Here is a 15,694-nt window from a genome sequence, read left to right on the forward strand (position 1 = left end):
TTGCTAACTGGGTGACCACGCGCAAGTCGCTTAACCTCTCTGTACCTCGGTTTCCTCATTTGAAAAATGGGGATAATTAATAGTGTCTAACCCCATAAAGTGAATGGAGGGGAGAATAAACACAGGCAAGTACTTAGAACCTGCCAGGCGTGCACACACACACACACCCCATACTGAATATACCATATGTAACTGTAAATATATTATGGTCAATACAGATAATAATTGTATAATAACTAATAAGGTAAAAATATTACTACTACTAGTACTACCGCTACTTCCACTACTATTACTATTGTTACTGTTACAGGGAAGCAGCAGCATAGTGATGAAGAGCATAGGTCCTAGTGCCCACCCAGCCTCATGCAAGTTACTCCTTTTTTGGGGTCTTCTAGTTTCCTCATCTGTCGAAGTGAAGAGAATGACAGCTCCTTCCCTCCTCCCTAGGTTGTGGTGAGTTTTAAATAATATGAAGCGAGCACTTAGAACAGGGGTAGGCACACGCCCTGTGCAAAGTATATATCGGTTACCTCTACTATTATGTTATTATTGACCCAGATGTGGTGAGGGCTGCTCAGGGGGTAGGCGGCAGTGTTTTCCAGCTGCAGAGTTAATGCAACTTTCAAATTTCAGAGTAATTAGGTTATTTGTTCAATACTTGCCAAGCCTCTCTTGTGTTGTGGGCCCTGTCAACCTCTCTTGGAGTCACAGAAAATAAATCCAACATGGTTCCTGCCCTTCCACAGCTTGTGGCTCTTAGGAAACGCATCCTAACCTCATCTAACGGGGCAATGCACCTGAGCACCAGTGGGGGGCAGCATGAGATAAGGGTCACCAAAGATCTATGGGCAGGGCAGTCCTGGAACCCTACGGAAGAAAAACCTGCAAAAACGAGCAAAGGCGTGGGTGGAAGCGGGCACTGGGATATGGTCTACACCCCCATTTCACAAGTGCTTTTGTGTGGGTTCCGGCTCGGGCTGGGCCCCAGTATAAACAATGCACAGGCTGGGCTCTCGGCGTCATAGCCCAGCGGTGGTTTTGGGTCAGGGATCAGAAAAGGCGCTACAGGAACCCAGAGGAGCAGCTTCCAGAAGAGTCTGGGCAGAGGGAGGGAGATGGGTCGTGGGCTGGCCAAGCAGAGAATCTGTGAGAATGCCCCAGGCAGGGGGCAGCAGGGCAAAGGCTTGGAGCTAATAAGCGTGTGGCCAGCAGAAATGTCTGTATTCATGTGGCTGGAGTGGGGTGGGGATGGGGGTACAAGGGGGTGTGCAAGGGGCAAGATGACCCTGGAGGGCCAGGGGTGGAAGGGCAGTTTGGGGGCCTGGCAGGTGGAGCTGTGTTGGGAAGAGTGTAAGAAGGGAAAAGAGGAGAGATCTTATCCCCTCCACGCCCTTCCCAGGCTCGTTATGTGCTGGGCTACAGCACATCAGAACGCGAAGAAGGTTCTGGAAACGCCCAACCACCTTTTAACTAACAATTCTGCCTGGTAAAGACAGGCTGGCCTGTGAAGGCAGTCACCTGTGCCGTAAGTGCCACGGCAGTTGGGGAGGAGGGACCTGGGGACGCTTGGCCTACTAGAATGGCTGACACCACCTCCCCAGGTCACGTGTGTCTCACACACCTCTGGCTCCAACCACATGCCGGACGCCAGCCTAGCCCAGCACAGCCGTGGCCTTTCATCCTCACCTCCGCAGCCCCTCTGGTGGGCAGAGGGTGCTGTGTTCCCCTGGGCCCTAGGCCCGCCCTGTCTGGGGCTCACAACCCCGTGGGGGATGCAGGTTCACAGGGCAGAAGGTTGATACAGACCAGCTGAGTCACTGCTGCCAACAGGGTTTCCAAGGCAACAGCCTTCTCCCGATTTCTGTCCCTCCATGGATACACAAGCTGCGGGAAGCCTTGGCAACTGAATGCAACCAAGTGATACCTTGACTCCGAGGGGTGCTGGAGTCCTGTGCCCCGTAAGGCAGCTCCTGGACCACAGGAAGCTGCACCTGGTCTCTCCTAGAGCCCGGATGAGACAGAACGTGGCCAGAACCAGGTGTGTATGGGGAGACCCCAGATGACTGTCAGCGAACCATACAGGCTCCCTGAGTGGGTGAGCCTGGCCTGTCGCTGGTGAGCAGGTACGGCCGGTTCCTCTGGCTCCAGAGGGGACAATGGCCCTCAGCACCAGGGGAACCTCTCCTTCCCTGGATAATCACCTATTGCTACAGCCAAGTAGTATTTCGTTATGATGTTAATTTGTGTGAGCTGGTGCAGACACCTCGGAGAGCCTGATTTCAACATGCATTCCCCATCAAACACCTTCAGCCCTTTTGCCCTCTGGGTCTCAGTTTCCCCACTGGTTTCGCTATCCATATGCTCCCAGGGGACACTGGCGAGACTGGGAGCTTCCAACACGTTCATCCTCCCACAGTGCTCCCCGCTCTAACCCCCGTCACATGTACTTAACTACGCGCCTGGCAGCTTATTTCATAATGTGGACTCTCTAAATGTCTACATCACAAAACTGAGTCTTTCACAGTCTCAATCCTGACTGCGTTCATATTTCCTTTTAATAGTAAACAGTCTTGCTGGGCAGGGACTATGTTTTATAAAGTGGTGTGTGTGTGTGTGTGTGTGTGTGTGTGTTTCCCTCACAGTACCCAGCACCACAAAGGGACCCAGTGGGCCTAGATGACTGGGCTTCGGAAGTACAAAATACTCGGTCCTTCTCATGGCACACCCCCCCCCCCCAGCTCAATAGCTCCCACCACAGAGCAGATGGGATGCGTCACCTCTGCTGAAAACCCGCTCCTGAACCTGACCTGCTGAGGAAAGGTCAGCTTTCCTAAGCTCAGCAGCACGGGTGGTGGGGTGGGGGTGGGGCACAGCCCTGAGCAGCTCAGCAGCTCAGGAGGAAATGGCCTCATGCCGCTGAATGAGGGCTTGAACCTGCAGTGAGTGGGTGGAGGGCGTGCGGCAGGGCCAGGGGAGCCCCGTAGCCGGGTCTTTGCTTTGCTCTGTCTCCTTCTAACAGGGTCCCTCCACGTTCAAGTCCATCTCCCCTCTCCACCCCCCAAAAAATGACCCCGAGAGTTCTGATGGAAGCTACCCAGGCAGGACAATGAGAAAAGGAAGTGTGGTAAGAGGCTGGGGTCCCCTAAGATAATCTGAGTGATGCACCTCTCCCTCCAAAAAATACATACATGTGTATGATTCTGCATAAAGTTTTAAGGGGGTGTCATGCAGGGTCTCTGGTCCTGCTCCCCGTAAAGGAACGCAGGATATAGCGAAGCCAAAAAGGCACACCCACGGAGCCACGGATCGAGGAGTCAAACAACTATATTCTCGCTGGTGGCTGGGCTGCAGACACAGGGACCAAACATCTGCCAGTACCCCGACAGGGGGCCTTCCTGCACCCCAGTCTCACTGGAGGCTAGGCAGACACAGGAAGTAGGATCCACACGATCCGCAACCTGTTGTTCCCTTCTCTGCCAACCAACCAACCCCCCAGCGTAGCCATGGCAGTTATAGTAGTGGCCAATGGCTCACTGGTTACAGCTGACGGCCAACAACTACCCGAGCCAGCACCTTTCCACGTGAGGCCGAGAGCCTGGAAACTGCTCTCTGGGACTCTGTCCCCACAGGGGGTTAAGCTGATTTGAGGACACTGGTGGGATGACCTGGGCGCTGGATGGTATCAGAAGGCCTTAAATCATGGCTCTGCAACTTGGGCAAACTACTTTGCCTCCTGACCTTCATTTCCCTCTTCTCTAAAATAGGGATGAGAACATCTTCCGTCCTGGGTTGCTGCTCATTACACTGCGGTGAGACCAAGAGAAGGCGTGGTGTGGTGGGACAGACAGAAAGTGGCAGTAGGAGGCCAGGTGAGATGCAGGGAAGTAGCCAATTAATATCAGTTACGTTTAGACCTGAAGTGACAGGGAGACAAGACGAGGCAGGGAAGGATTGGGAGGAAAAAATTTAAAGTCATCAGGTAGAATTTAAAAAAGAAAAAAACAGAAAATAACAAGTGCTGACGAGGATGTGGAGACATCAGACCCCTTGTATTTTGCTGGGAATGTGAACTATTCAGTTGCTGTGGAAAACAGTTTGGCGGCTCCTCAGAAAGTTACAACATAAAATTACCATGTGCGATATTGTGATTTACAAGGAGATATATTTGGTCTTTGTCCCCAGGCCTGGCACAGAGCTCCTAAAAATCCTTGGTATTTCCTCTGTGAGGGGAGCGACCATGTTGTTTTTTGTTATGTTAATGAGGCGACTTCTGGAAAGTCCCGAGGTAACCTGAGGATGGGGCCGGTTGCCAGGGGAATCAAGGGAGAGGTTGGAGGGTTAGAACTTTCAGTCCCATCCCCTGCCCTCCGGGAAGGGAAGAAGAGCAGGAGATTGAACGGCCAACGGTTTAATCAATCACGACTCTGTAACAATGTCTCCATACAAACCAAAAAGGGCAGGCTTCTTTAAAAGGGGGAGGCAACACTGATACACGAAATAAGGAGAGGGTGAGACAACCCAGTGGCACATCAACCACTACCTCCGTGGTGCTCCAAGTGGGGTCCCAGGAACTTGTTAGAGATGCACGTTCTCAGGTCCCACCCCAGACCTCCTGAATCAGAGACTCTGGAGTTGAACAAGTCCCACAGGCGGTTCTGATCAAGGGTGAGACCCACTGCCCTAGACTACCGACAAGCAGGCCACTGTGAGGGGCCTGGAAGGGAAGCGGGGCAGTGTGGCTAGAGAGGCCTGGGCCGTGAAAGGTGGAGGGGCGCAGGAGAGAGGCCGTGAGCCTGCAGGTCTGAGGCCAAGAGCCATCTGTGTGTCCCCATTGCAGCAGGGAAGCCTGCCCGCCCAGGGAAAGGCCCCTCTCAGGTCCGATGTAGCCAGAGCTGTCCTCCACCCCACCCTGCCCTTACATGAGAGCCCTCCCCCCCAGCCACCCCTTACCCTTCACGGTCGATGTGTGGCAGGGGCTGCTTGGGCGTCTGTCGGAGCTTCCGGTGGAACTGGGTGAAGTCCAGCTTTTCAGGCTGCAGGTCCCAGGTGGCACCACTAGAGGGCGAGGGAGGGCAAAAAATGAGAGGCCAAGTGGAGACCAGCTCGGCTACTGATGGGGCAGCCCAGGCACCCAGGCACAACCGGGCGGGAAGCATCCTCAGAAAGAGGCAGGCAGGACAGGGGAGGGCACCCACCGGCCAAGGGCAGGGTCCGGTAGGGACCCCTCACTCAGCCTGTAAGGTGTCAGCTCTGGGGACGGCCTGAGAGGCCATCACCTCTCTTCAACCCTGCTGTATGTAACTCATGCTTATAAACACAAGTGTGGGCCTGATGCCTGCATGTCAGCAGTCCCCCTAAAACACAGAAGAGTTTGTTTTCACACCTACATTCGAGAAAGCCCGGAGAGAGAAAGGAGGCCCCAAACCTGTCACTACAGCCTCTGACAGCAGCTCAAAATGGCGACGAGGCAGCTCTGAGGTACATGGGGCAAGTCAGCGGGGAAGCAGGAGGCCAGGTCCTGCAAGCTCCAGCCTCAGGAGACCCACGGTGCTTCTGGGCCGAGCGGGCCTGAACCCGAGCCAGCGTGTGTCTACAGTACAGCGAGGGGAGGCCAGCTCCAGGGGAGTGGACACCACGGCAAGAGCCCAGGAGCAAACTCTTCAGGGGCACTGTCCCTACATTCTGAGGAACCCTGGGCAATACCTGTTCTTCCAACCTGGTCCATCAGGAACCTTCCAGAGTCTGGGCCACTGACAATCCTTCTTTCCACCAGACCTCTACGCAGCCAGCTCGCTCACCTGCTATGACCTCCGGTAGGAGAGGTGGGGTCTGCAGCCACTGCTGTCTGGAGTCCCCACGGGCCGGCTACGCATCATCTCTCTGTTAACCCAGGTGCCTGGCGTCCCCATCAGCCCTTCTCCTTTGCTCTTCCACCTTCCCAGCCCTCCCTCTGCTTTCTCTCCCTCTCCCGGAAGCTGGCGGGATATCAGCTGTCTTCCCTTGCCTCTCAACCTTCTTTTTCCTCTGCCTCCTCTTCCCTTCACTTTCTCTCTTTCCCTTGGATACTCACCCCTTCTTTTCCTTTCTTTGATCTCCTTCTCTCCTCTCTCTGACTTCCTTCTTCAGTCTCTTCCTTTCTACTTCACCCCCCTCCCCCCGCCCAGATTCTCTCCACTTCTTGATCAGTGGACTCTTACCATTTACTCAACCTCCAAAGACCCCACGGGGCATACGGACAAGTAAGCTGGAGTCCCAGCTCGAGCCACACACCCCAGACAAGAGGAAGCAGGGCTTACCTGAAGGAATCAAAGGTGTTGGCAGCCCAGATGTCTGTGCCCAACATATCCAGGGAGTTATCTTTGCTGCCATTCTGGAAGAGATTGGGGAGGAAAGGGTGGCGTTATATGCTATGCCTGGACACTGAGAACAAGTGGGCGGAAGGCCTCCCCAAGGCCCAATCCTGGACAGGGCTGCAGAGGCATCCTGGGCAGCTAAAAGGCTGGGCTGAGTGTCCTGACTGGTGCCACCAGTAAGGCAGGGGGACTCTGTACCTCTGGCCTCCTCCCGGACGGGGTCACTCACTACAACGGTGTTTGACAGAGCCATGTGGTCAGGGACACACACAGCCCAGCCTGTGGCTCTCTCCTCAAAGCCTCCACATGGACGGACGAGATGCCACCACCACTGCCAGCCTGATGGCTGTGGCTTTTCCCCAGGTAGGGGCTTTGCAGATCCAGACACACTGGAAGGTCCATGTTGAAGGGCTGACTTTCCCTCTCCCCAAAATCAGGTAGCACCAAGAAGCCCCCATTGACCAAGGCTATACCAGTGACCGAATTTCTCTAAGTCAACCGGCTCTGGTCTTCATGCTTGGATGTTTCCTATGATCCATCCCATAGACAGAAAACACTCCTTGATCCAGCTTCCATGATTTGGCTTCTCTGCAGTCTCTGCCTTCACTCCTGATGCCATCCATCCCTCGTTAACCCTTCCATCTGCTATCCATCATCTCACTCTTTAAAAACAATACCTCCACCTCCACTACAGCTGAACGTGTGCATGTCTTGTGACCCAGGACTGCACCCCAGGTATAAACACAACTAAAATGTGCACAGATGTTCACCAACAGTACACAGCACAGAGGTCCGGAAACCACCCAAGTGTCATCAACAGCTGACCAGACAAATAAATCGTGGTATGTTCACATAATGCAGTGAGAATAAACAAAACAACATACAAATGGCATGAAGAAATCCCACAAAAATAGAGTGAAACAAAAGAATCCATGGTTCATTCATAACCCCAAGTAAATTTTGAGCTCCTCAACTGCTACCTCTTGTCCTTATGCCCCCACAGTGGTCACCTAGGCACATAGTAGATCCACCGCAGATGCCTGCCAACCAATTAAACAGACTCTACCCTGTAAGCGGAGGAGGCGCAGGCCTGTAGTCTCTGTGTCTGAAAAATTGATTCATGAGTTAGGATGTCAAGATCGATTTACGGTCCTAGGACTCGGGGCCCAAAGATTGGAGGAAGAGTGTGGGTAGAGAACACACATGAAAAAGGGAAGAGGGACAGAATGAAACCCAGGAGTGCAAAGCATCTCACAGGTAAATGACCTTGGAGGCAGCTCCAGGGCAGTGTGAAGGGCACATAAATGTCCCTCCTGGGCCGGCCACTCAGCATAGGGGCTGACGTGGAGGGAGCTGGCAGGGATTCCATAGCCTGGACGAGGGGACCTTACCCTCAGGCCAAGGGAGGCACCTGGGGCATCTCAAACTCAGGTCCCAGCCTCTTCTGAATCTGCACCCTGTCAAGGAACCTACCAACCTGGGGACCTCTGGGGATCCAGGAGAAAGGCCCCTGGCTGATGGCTGGGAAAGAGGGACAGAAGTTGGAGGAGACGCCCCTGGCATTCGCACACCGGTGTTTACACTTTCCAAAGGAAGGCCACCTCTCCGTCCTTAGAACCTCCGGTGATGTGCTGTTAACCATCTGCAGTCTGAGATGAGAAAAGGAAGTTCTGGGAGGGAGGTCGCAGGGCCCAGCTGGTGACTGACAAGGGCAGGCCAGCGGGAGCTGTCCAGGGCCCCCTCACCAGGGAACCAGGCACGTTTATTGTTTTAATGCTTCATAGTTACAGATTCTCCACACATTTTTCTTACTGAATCCTCACAACACTCATCCATTCTATAACCCAGAGAACATATTCTGGAACTGCCGCAGATATCCGGAGTCCTATGTTAAATGCCGGGAAACTCAGATCTCCCTGCGTTCCCAGCAAACACCCTGCTCCTCAAACTGCCCCCGTCCCCAATCGCCTCAACCTCCCGATTCCTGTGACAACCAGCATTCTCCATCACCCAGGCCAGAGGCCTCTGCAAACGCTCTCTCCGTTTCCACAGGGCTAGGTTTTGTCACGTCTCACGCAGACCTACCTCCTGCCTCCATTCCCACCCCGCTGACAACGTGAAGCTAATTCTCAGAAGTGCCAGGATATGAGTCCTTTACAGACCCTGGAGTGGAAACCCCGTCTTTGCATAGCCTGGGGGTGTCCTGGGGGCCCACCTCTGGGAAAGAATGTAGATGGCACTCCTGGAGGAGGTGACAGCCCTGGGCAAGAACGAGGACTGGGGATTGTGAGCAAGACAGCCTCTCTATGCTGAACATAATAGGAGGGTAACCCCCCCCGCCCCCCTTTAAGGCTAGTGTCCTGATAGGGAGAGGGCAAGCCTCAGGAGAAGTTCCTCATGAAAAGCCTGGTCTCCGGGGATGACCTACTCATTGTGGCTCTGTTTGACAGCACATAACAAGAATCGGGACATTCCCTCAGAGTCTGTTGCAGTGGAATGTGACGGGCATATAATCAACACGAGCAACCTGTATCAACAGGGGCTGGAAAAATCGCCTGGTGCTTGGAAACAAAAATCTCTCTCCGTCAAGCCTCAGCCCAGAGAGGAAAGAACCTCACGGGCACAGCCTTCCTTTGCTATCCCTTGTCGATGCTGACATGGTGGCCTAGGCAGTGACGACTGCTGCAACTAAATGGGGCAGCCGGAACCTGAGGGCTTCGCACGGCCATCCCCGCACCCACTAGCCTTGGGCTGACAACATCCAAGCAGACCTCAGGCAACCCTGCCCGGTTGCTTCAGATCCGGTCAAAGCTCTTGGGATATTCCCCTCTTGTTGAGCTCTGGACACCAACCCTCAAAGTTTGCATCCAACACACAAGCCCTCTTCGTGCCAAGAGAAGGCAGAGGGGCAAGAGTTTGCAGACAGGCAGACTCACAGAGGCAGACTGCAGCCTGATTTGCGGGAACTCGACGCTACGTAGGAGCCAGACTCACCTCACCCTCCAAACCACCCTGACGCCTGCTCAGACTGAAGACCCATGCAGAGGTGAGGACAAACTAAGGACAGAGAAGAAGGTGACCAGCACTTGGCTTGTTCCCAGGCACCCCCTGCCTTCTCAAGCCTTCTGCTTGCGGCTGCAGAGTCCTCTGCTTCCACCTGGGAGAGCTGCTAATGCAGTGTTAGTGACTCGCTCACACACCAGTCCGGCTGTGAAGGGGCTCGGAGGCCACACAGAGCTGCCCAAGGTACGGGGAAGATTCTTGGGCCACTGTGGTCTTCCTGGGCTCAGGGAAAATAAGTACGTGTTCTTTCCACCCTCCCTTCCCCCAGGCTTTCTTTCTGTTGGGATCCAGCTAGACCCTTCATCTCTCTCTCCATGCCAGTGCCAGGAATGCACAGCACGTACAGCACGGACCCTGGCGGGTGGTCCCCCCCTGACTGTTCTATGGCAGAGCTCCCCGTGGTGTTCCAGCATCATGGATCTGCTGACTCTCAAATGTCGATGGGCATCAAAATCACCCGTGGAGGGAAGTGTTGATGGTTTAAATGGAATGCAGCTGGAGTGGTCCATGGAACGTGCTTTTGGAAACACTGGACGTTCAAGAGTTTCACGTGGGGGAAAAAGTTCAAAAAGGCTCCCTTGTCAAATGTTTGGGACAGATTGAGTTAAAAGATTGTTAAATAAATTACTTGATTGTAGAACTTCTCCATGCCTTTATTAATCTGAGATGGACGTTGACTCTTCAAGAAGGTGACAGTATGGTATGCAGTGTTTCCCAAACTCCTTTAGCCAGAAGTCTGTGCCATCCTTCCTTTTAATTCCACAGAGCGCTTTGCAAGACTAGGGTTCCACAGAACCCCCTTTGGGAAATAGCCATCTAATGCTCTCTGTTAGCTCTCTCCCCTAATTAGTCTGCATCTCGTTGAAGGTAGAAACCTTTGCTTCACTTCTTTGTTGTCTCTCCCTGTCCACTCACTCCCCATCCTAGCCTTGGGACACAGCATCCATGGAATACTATTTAGCAAGAACTCAGTGGCCAGGCACTGGGAGCTCTCCATACAACCTCCCTGGCTTTTCCAAGAATGTTCTCCAGTTTGCAATTTCCTGGTTGGCCCTGGTGACCATGGCTTGTCTCTGAGCCCCAGCCCTCCTGGGCCCTGTGGTCACCCAGGCCCCACCCCCCAGGTTGCTGCAGTGCCAAGGTTTTGAGAAGCCTTATCAGAAACAATCACCCTTTTCACTGGATCGCTTTTAGCACTAAACGCTGCTGAATCCTTCACAACAGCCCCTTTTACTGGCAATTAGGGGGCCCCATGCCAGGGGGAACCTCGCTGCTCTCAGAACAGATCACAAAGGGATAATGAGCACTTTAAACCACGGGGAAGAAGAAATGGAAACGACCTGCTCATAGGCAGGGAGACTGAAGCTGCCTCTGAGAGGCCCTGCTGGGAGCACAGCTACCCTCAGCTCAGGGGAAGACAGATTCCAGATGATGGCAACAGAAACCATTGACGTAGCGCTCTGTATGCCAGGCACCATCTGAGCGCCTTACATTTGTTACAGCCCGAGGGAGCCGATGTTATTTACCATCAGCCCATTTCACTGATGAGGAAACTAAGGCTTGGTGACCTCGTCCACATTTATAGAGCTAGTCCACATTTATAGAGCTAGTTCCCAGGACGGGAATGCATACAGTGGGGTCCAGAGTTTATGTTCTCAACCTCTGCATTATGCAATTATTCAGATAAATTCTGACCCCACTGCAGATTTCCATAATGCAGTAACATATCCATCCTTCTCCAGGTCCATCTCTGCCAATGTTTGGGAAGGCAGTGCTGGTGAAGGGAGTATATCTGCCATACTGAAATTAAGGGGGGATGTGGGGGGCTTGGTGCATGAGCGAATGAAACAAGGCGGGAGACAATCATTGTACATTAGAAAAACATGCTAAGTCAGGTGTAGGGGGGGAAATCCCAACCCTCTTCTCTGCTGCTTTTCTCTTAACAACACAACTGCAGAGTGATTTTTGCGTGTGTTTGTGTGTTGCAATTCCAGGCTGCAAGGGTTTAGAACTAGGTAGAACTTGGCTGAATAGGATAGGCAGCAGAAAGATTCCCCCCAATGGCATATCCTAGGCCAAAAGAGTTGCTTCCCGCAGGCTGGGTCTAAAACTCCTCTCAGGCCCAGACTAAACCAGACTTGAACGGTGACTTGACTTGGGTTTGCTTGAGAGAGGAAATAAGGAGCCAAGCGCAGAGGGAGTTGTTGGGCGGGGGGGGAGGAGAGGGGAGGCGCAGGGCCTAAGGAGAAAGTCCTATCCTGAAAGAGAGAGAGAGAGAGAGAGAGAGAGAGAGAGAGAGAGAGAGAGAGAGAGAGAGAGAGAGGTCAGTACCAAGGATAGCACCCCACATGCTAGTGGGAAAGGCAATGATGGACCTCCAGTATTTTAAATTCCCGACAATAGAAGGGCCTCTGAGGCAGGAGAATGACAGCACAGAGAACCTTCTGGGTGGCACCAGAGCTGAGTTCAGGAGCAGCAAAGGCCCTTCCTGTTACTCTGGAAAGTCTGTGTCCATCTGTCCATTCTGTCCCTTCCCTCTCTACCCCCGCTATCTTCGAAATAAGACCCAAAGACCAGGGAGAGGTGGGAGATAATGACTAAAGCCCGTGGCCAAGTTCGAGTACATTTCCCCTAAGTCAACCCTTTCTGCCCATTCTCTCTCAGCTAATTAGGTTTGTGGTTTAGGATTTAAATAGCCCTGTTATTTGAAGCTATTCTGGACGAGGCCACACCAGACGCCACTTCTGGCTGGCTGCCTATCCAGCATCTGCTGAAATAATGGGGGCTGTCCCTGGTCCCCCACCCTGCCCCATGTCCCTGTGCAAAGAAAGGACCCCATCCTCCCAGGCTCCTCACGAGGAGGCATTCTTGGAACTCCCCAGTCCCCAGGGACACCTCCCTTCCTGCCAATACCAGACTCAGGGTTACAGAAGGCCAAGGAAGAAAGGGGCTGAAAGGTCATCTGGTCTAGGGGTGACCTGGGAGTTCTGCTGGGGTGCTCCCACAGCAATGAGATGGATGGAGTGGAGGAGAAAGCATGCTGGCTCCTCCCCCCGTCTCACCAAGCGGTTCTGCCCCTGCTGGGTTTCTATATGGGATTTCCTTTAAAGATTTTTATTGAACAGAAGGTTCTCTACTTTTAAAAAAGTAACTTTTTATTTTAGACAAAATAAAATTTGTCTAGACAAAATTTGTAAATTCACATCTAAATTTAAGAAATAATATAGAGAGATCCCGTGTACCCTTTACCTAGTCTCTCCCCTAGAGTAAAACGACAGCACAGCGTTGTATCCGGGATACCTATATTGGGACAGTCAAGATACAAGACATTTCCACCAGCACCCGAGGATCCATCCTGCTGCCCTTTCATACTCCCGCCCCTCCTCTCTTTGCACCTCTCTTCTCCTGATCCTGGCAACTGCTGTTTCCATAATTTTACCATTTTAAGAATGTTACATAAACGGGATCATACAGTCGGTAACTTTGGGGGGTTGGCTTTTTTTTCACTCTGCATAATTCCCTGGAGATTCATCCAGGTGGCTGCGTGTGTCAATAGCTGGCTCCTCCCTACAGCTGAGTGCCACCGCTGTTACCCACTCACCTGTTGGAGGACATGTGGGTTTTTTCCAGCTTGGGGCAATTATGAATAAAGCTGCTATAAACATTTGAGTACAGGTTTTTATGTGAACGTCAGTTTTCATTTCTCAGGGGTAAACAGCCAGGAGTGCCATGGCTGGATTATATGGTACTTGCAGGTATAATTTTTAAAAAAACACACCACCCAACTGTGTTCCAGAGTGGCTGTACCACTTTATATCTCCACTAGTAATGTACGAGTGATCCAGTCTCTCTGCATCCTTACCAGCATTCGGTGTTGTTATTCCACATATGTATATAGTAAAAAGGTAGACATTCTGATAGGTGTATAGCGATATTCCCTAATGGTTAATGGCTGAACATCTTTTTGGGTGCTTATTTGCCATCTGTATCTCCTCTTCGGTGAAAAATGTCTCTTCATGTATTCTGTCCTCTTTTAAATTGGAATGTTTCTAATATTGAGTTGTGAGAGTTCTTTATACAGTCTAGCTACTAGTCCAATTTTGCGTCTCAGTGTTGACATCTGTTGATTAACTTCTTTTCATCAAGTTAGAAATCTTCCTGGTTCTCGGTATGACAAATGACGTTTGATTGCAAGTAGGACACTTTCATGATAGGTTGCGAGATGCGGAACTTATTTAAATCTTCTGTTTTCATTGGCTTTTTGTGACGCCACTCAGGCAAGGAAGGGGGGCGGGCACAGCCTCACTCCTGCCAGTGAAAGTAGGAGTCAGGGGGGTGCTTATTGTTACAGCTAGTGGAGGCGGCGTTCTAGGTCCCCACATGGCCCCCATGACCCTGCCCTTGGGGGTGGCCTCATTACTACTGGGTGACAGTGGAAGTCCCAGCTCTCTATTAGGCGTCCTCTGACACATCCCAGGAGGGAGAGGAGGGGAGCCTCACTACTGCTGAGTGTGGTCTCCATTGATACCACAGGAGTGGTTAGGGGGCCTTCTTACAAGCTGGCAGGGACGAAAGTCACAGCTTCCAATCGGCCTTCTCTGACACCACCCCGGTGGGGGAGGCTGGGGGCACCCTGTTACAGCTGGGGGAGGGTGAGAGTCCAGGCTCCGACTGGGTCTTTGCCGGTGTGGGTGTGGCTGCAGCCACAGCGTTTTCTGTGCTGTTTGGCTGCAGTAGAGCAGTTGTGGTCTGCAAGTTTTCTATCTTGCGAGGTTGCTCTTTTTCTGGACCGTCGCCAACGCTTTTATGGGGAGCTTTTAAACATGTGTCCATTGGCATTTCCTGGTTACTCACTTCTTCAGCTCTAAGCCTGGGATATAGGAGGCCAAAAAGAAACCCAGGGAGGTCAAGTCCCAAGTTCCCTAGCTGGTCCGCCTTATTCTCTCCAGCTTTCATAATCTTCTGATGTTTGCTTTATGGAGAATGTGTAGGGTTTTAGTTGTATTTAGCAGGAAGATGGAGAACATATACTCCATCTTCCCAGAGGTAGAAGCCCTGGTCTGTATTTATCACAAAACATTTTGAGGGACTTAAGTCTCGTTCGCTCATTTTGCAGAGGGGAAACTGAGGCTACAGCGAGTTGATGTGGGTCACCCATGATCGAATAGTAAGTCAGAGGTACAGAGGCAACACTGATGTCTTCCAGCTCTCTGTCCAATCCCATTACCATGACCGCATGGCATCTCCGCCCTCACGCCTGTACATTTAACCTCCTCTGCTGGATGCAAGCTCCCCTGCAGACACCAGCCCCCTTCTCCGGGTATTCACATGCTGCTCTGGACTGTTGCTTTTCCACTCAAGAAAGTCTTATTTCTCTAGGCACACTAGGTTCTCTGAGGGTAGTGGCCAAGCCAAGTGGCTCATATTGATTACAGCGGGCACTCAGTGAATGGTTGCTGATTGCTCTCCCTATAAAATTAATAATCAGTATTGTTTGGTACGTGTTGTATTCTGGTTCCTTCAGGTGAGCTGGAGCCAGAAGGCACCTTGAGGATAGGGATGGCTGCCACCTTTTGAAAAAGAGAGACTCGTGTGCTGACAGCAGTGGAGGTGGCCCGATTGGATCACAACAGCAGGAGCGTGTGTAGTTCTGGGAGGGTTATTAAGAGGAATTACAGTCCATGCTTATGGTGCTCCCAGGAGGGCAGCCCACGATGGGACAGGACCTAAGAACCACCATGTCAGGTCCCAGACTTCTGAGGACTGCCTGCCCTCCGCAATGGCTTGCTGAATGGATCAATGGATGAAAGAATGAATAAATAAAATGAAACAGCTGCAGGAATGAGGATATTTAGATTAAAAGGCAGCCTTGCCATGGTGGACTGCTGGGGGAGAGACTAAACAGCGACGGGCGAAAGGAATAAAACTAAAACCATCAGCTGGAGTTATGAGAAGGTGGTTTGGGGCTAAATCAAAGAAAGACATTTTTATTAATGGAGTGCCTAACAATGAGGTGCCTTTGGAAGCAGTGAGCTGCCCATTACTGGAAATGTCCAGCAGCTCAATAGCCACATGATGGGGTTCCTGCACTGCAGGATGGGGGGTTGAGGGGTGGGTAGATTAGTTGACCTCTGAGATACTTATCATCCTGAGAGCCCATGAGGTCTTTAGAGTTCACTGGTGACCTGCTTAGTTCTGGATTTGATGTGGGAGGAAGAGGTCAGCACCAGCCTCTGGTGAGCCTCTGCTAGAAGTGGGGCCTATGGCAGTCACCTCTG

The 15,694-nt window shown here is 52.1% G+C and overlaps 1 protein-coding gene across 9 annotated transcripts in view; it reads right to left on the reverse strand.

The window, feature by feature from the left end:
* The window catches only part of CTIF (cap binding complex dependent translation initiation factor), a 262,255-nt gene that overhangs the window by 159,037 nt on the left and 87,524 nt on the right, over nucleotides 1-15,694 (reverse strand). For all 9 annotated transcript variants that reach the window (XM_081078718.1, XM_081078717.1, XM_081078716.1 and 6 more), the window contains 2 exons: nucleotides 6,297-6,370; nucleotides 4,951-5,055 (listed from right to left, as the gene is read on the reverse strand). In XM_081078718.1, the coding sequence (XP_080934844.1) occupies nucleotides 4,951-5,055; nucleotides 6,297-6,370 (179 nt within the window). The remainder of the gene's footprint in view (nucleotides 1-4,950; nucleotides 5,056-6,296; nucleotides 6,371-15,694) is intronic.

This window comes from Rhinolophus hipposideros (assembly GCF_964194185.1).
Source record: "Rhinolophus hipposideros genome assembly, chromosome: 17".
NCBI classification, from domain to species: Eukaryota; Metazoa; Chordata; class Mammalia; order Chiroptera; family Rhinolophidae; genus Rhinolophus; species Rhinolophus hipposideros.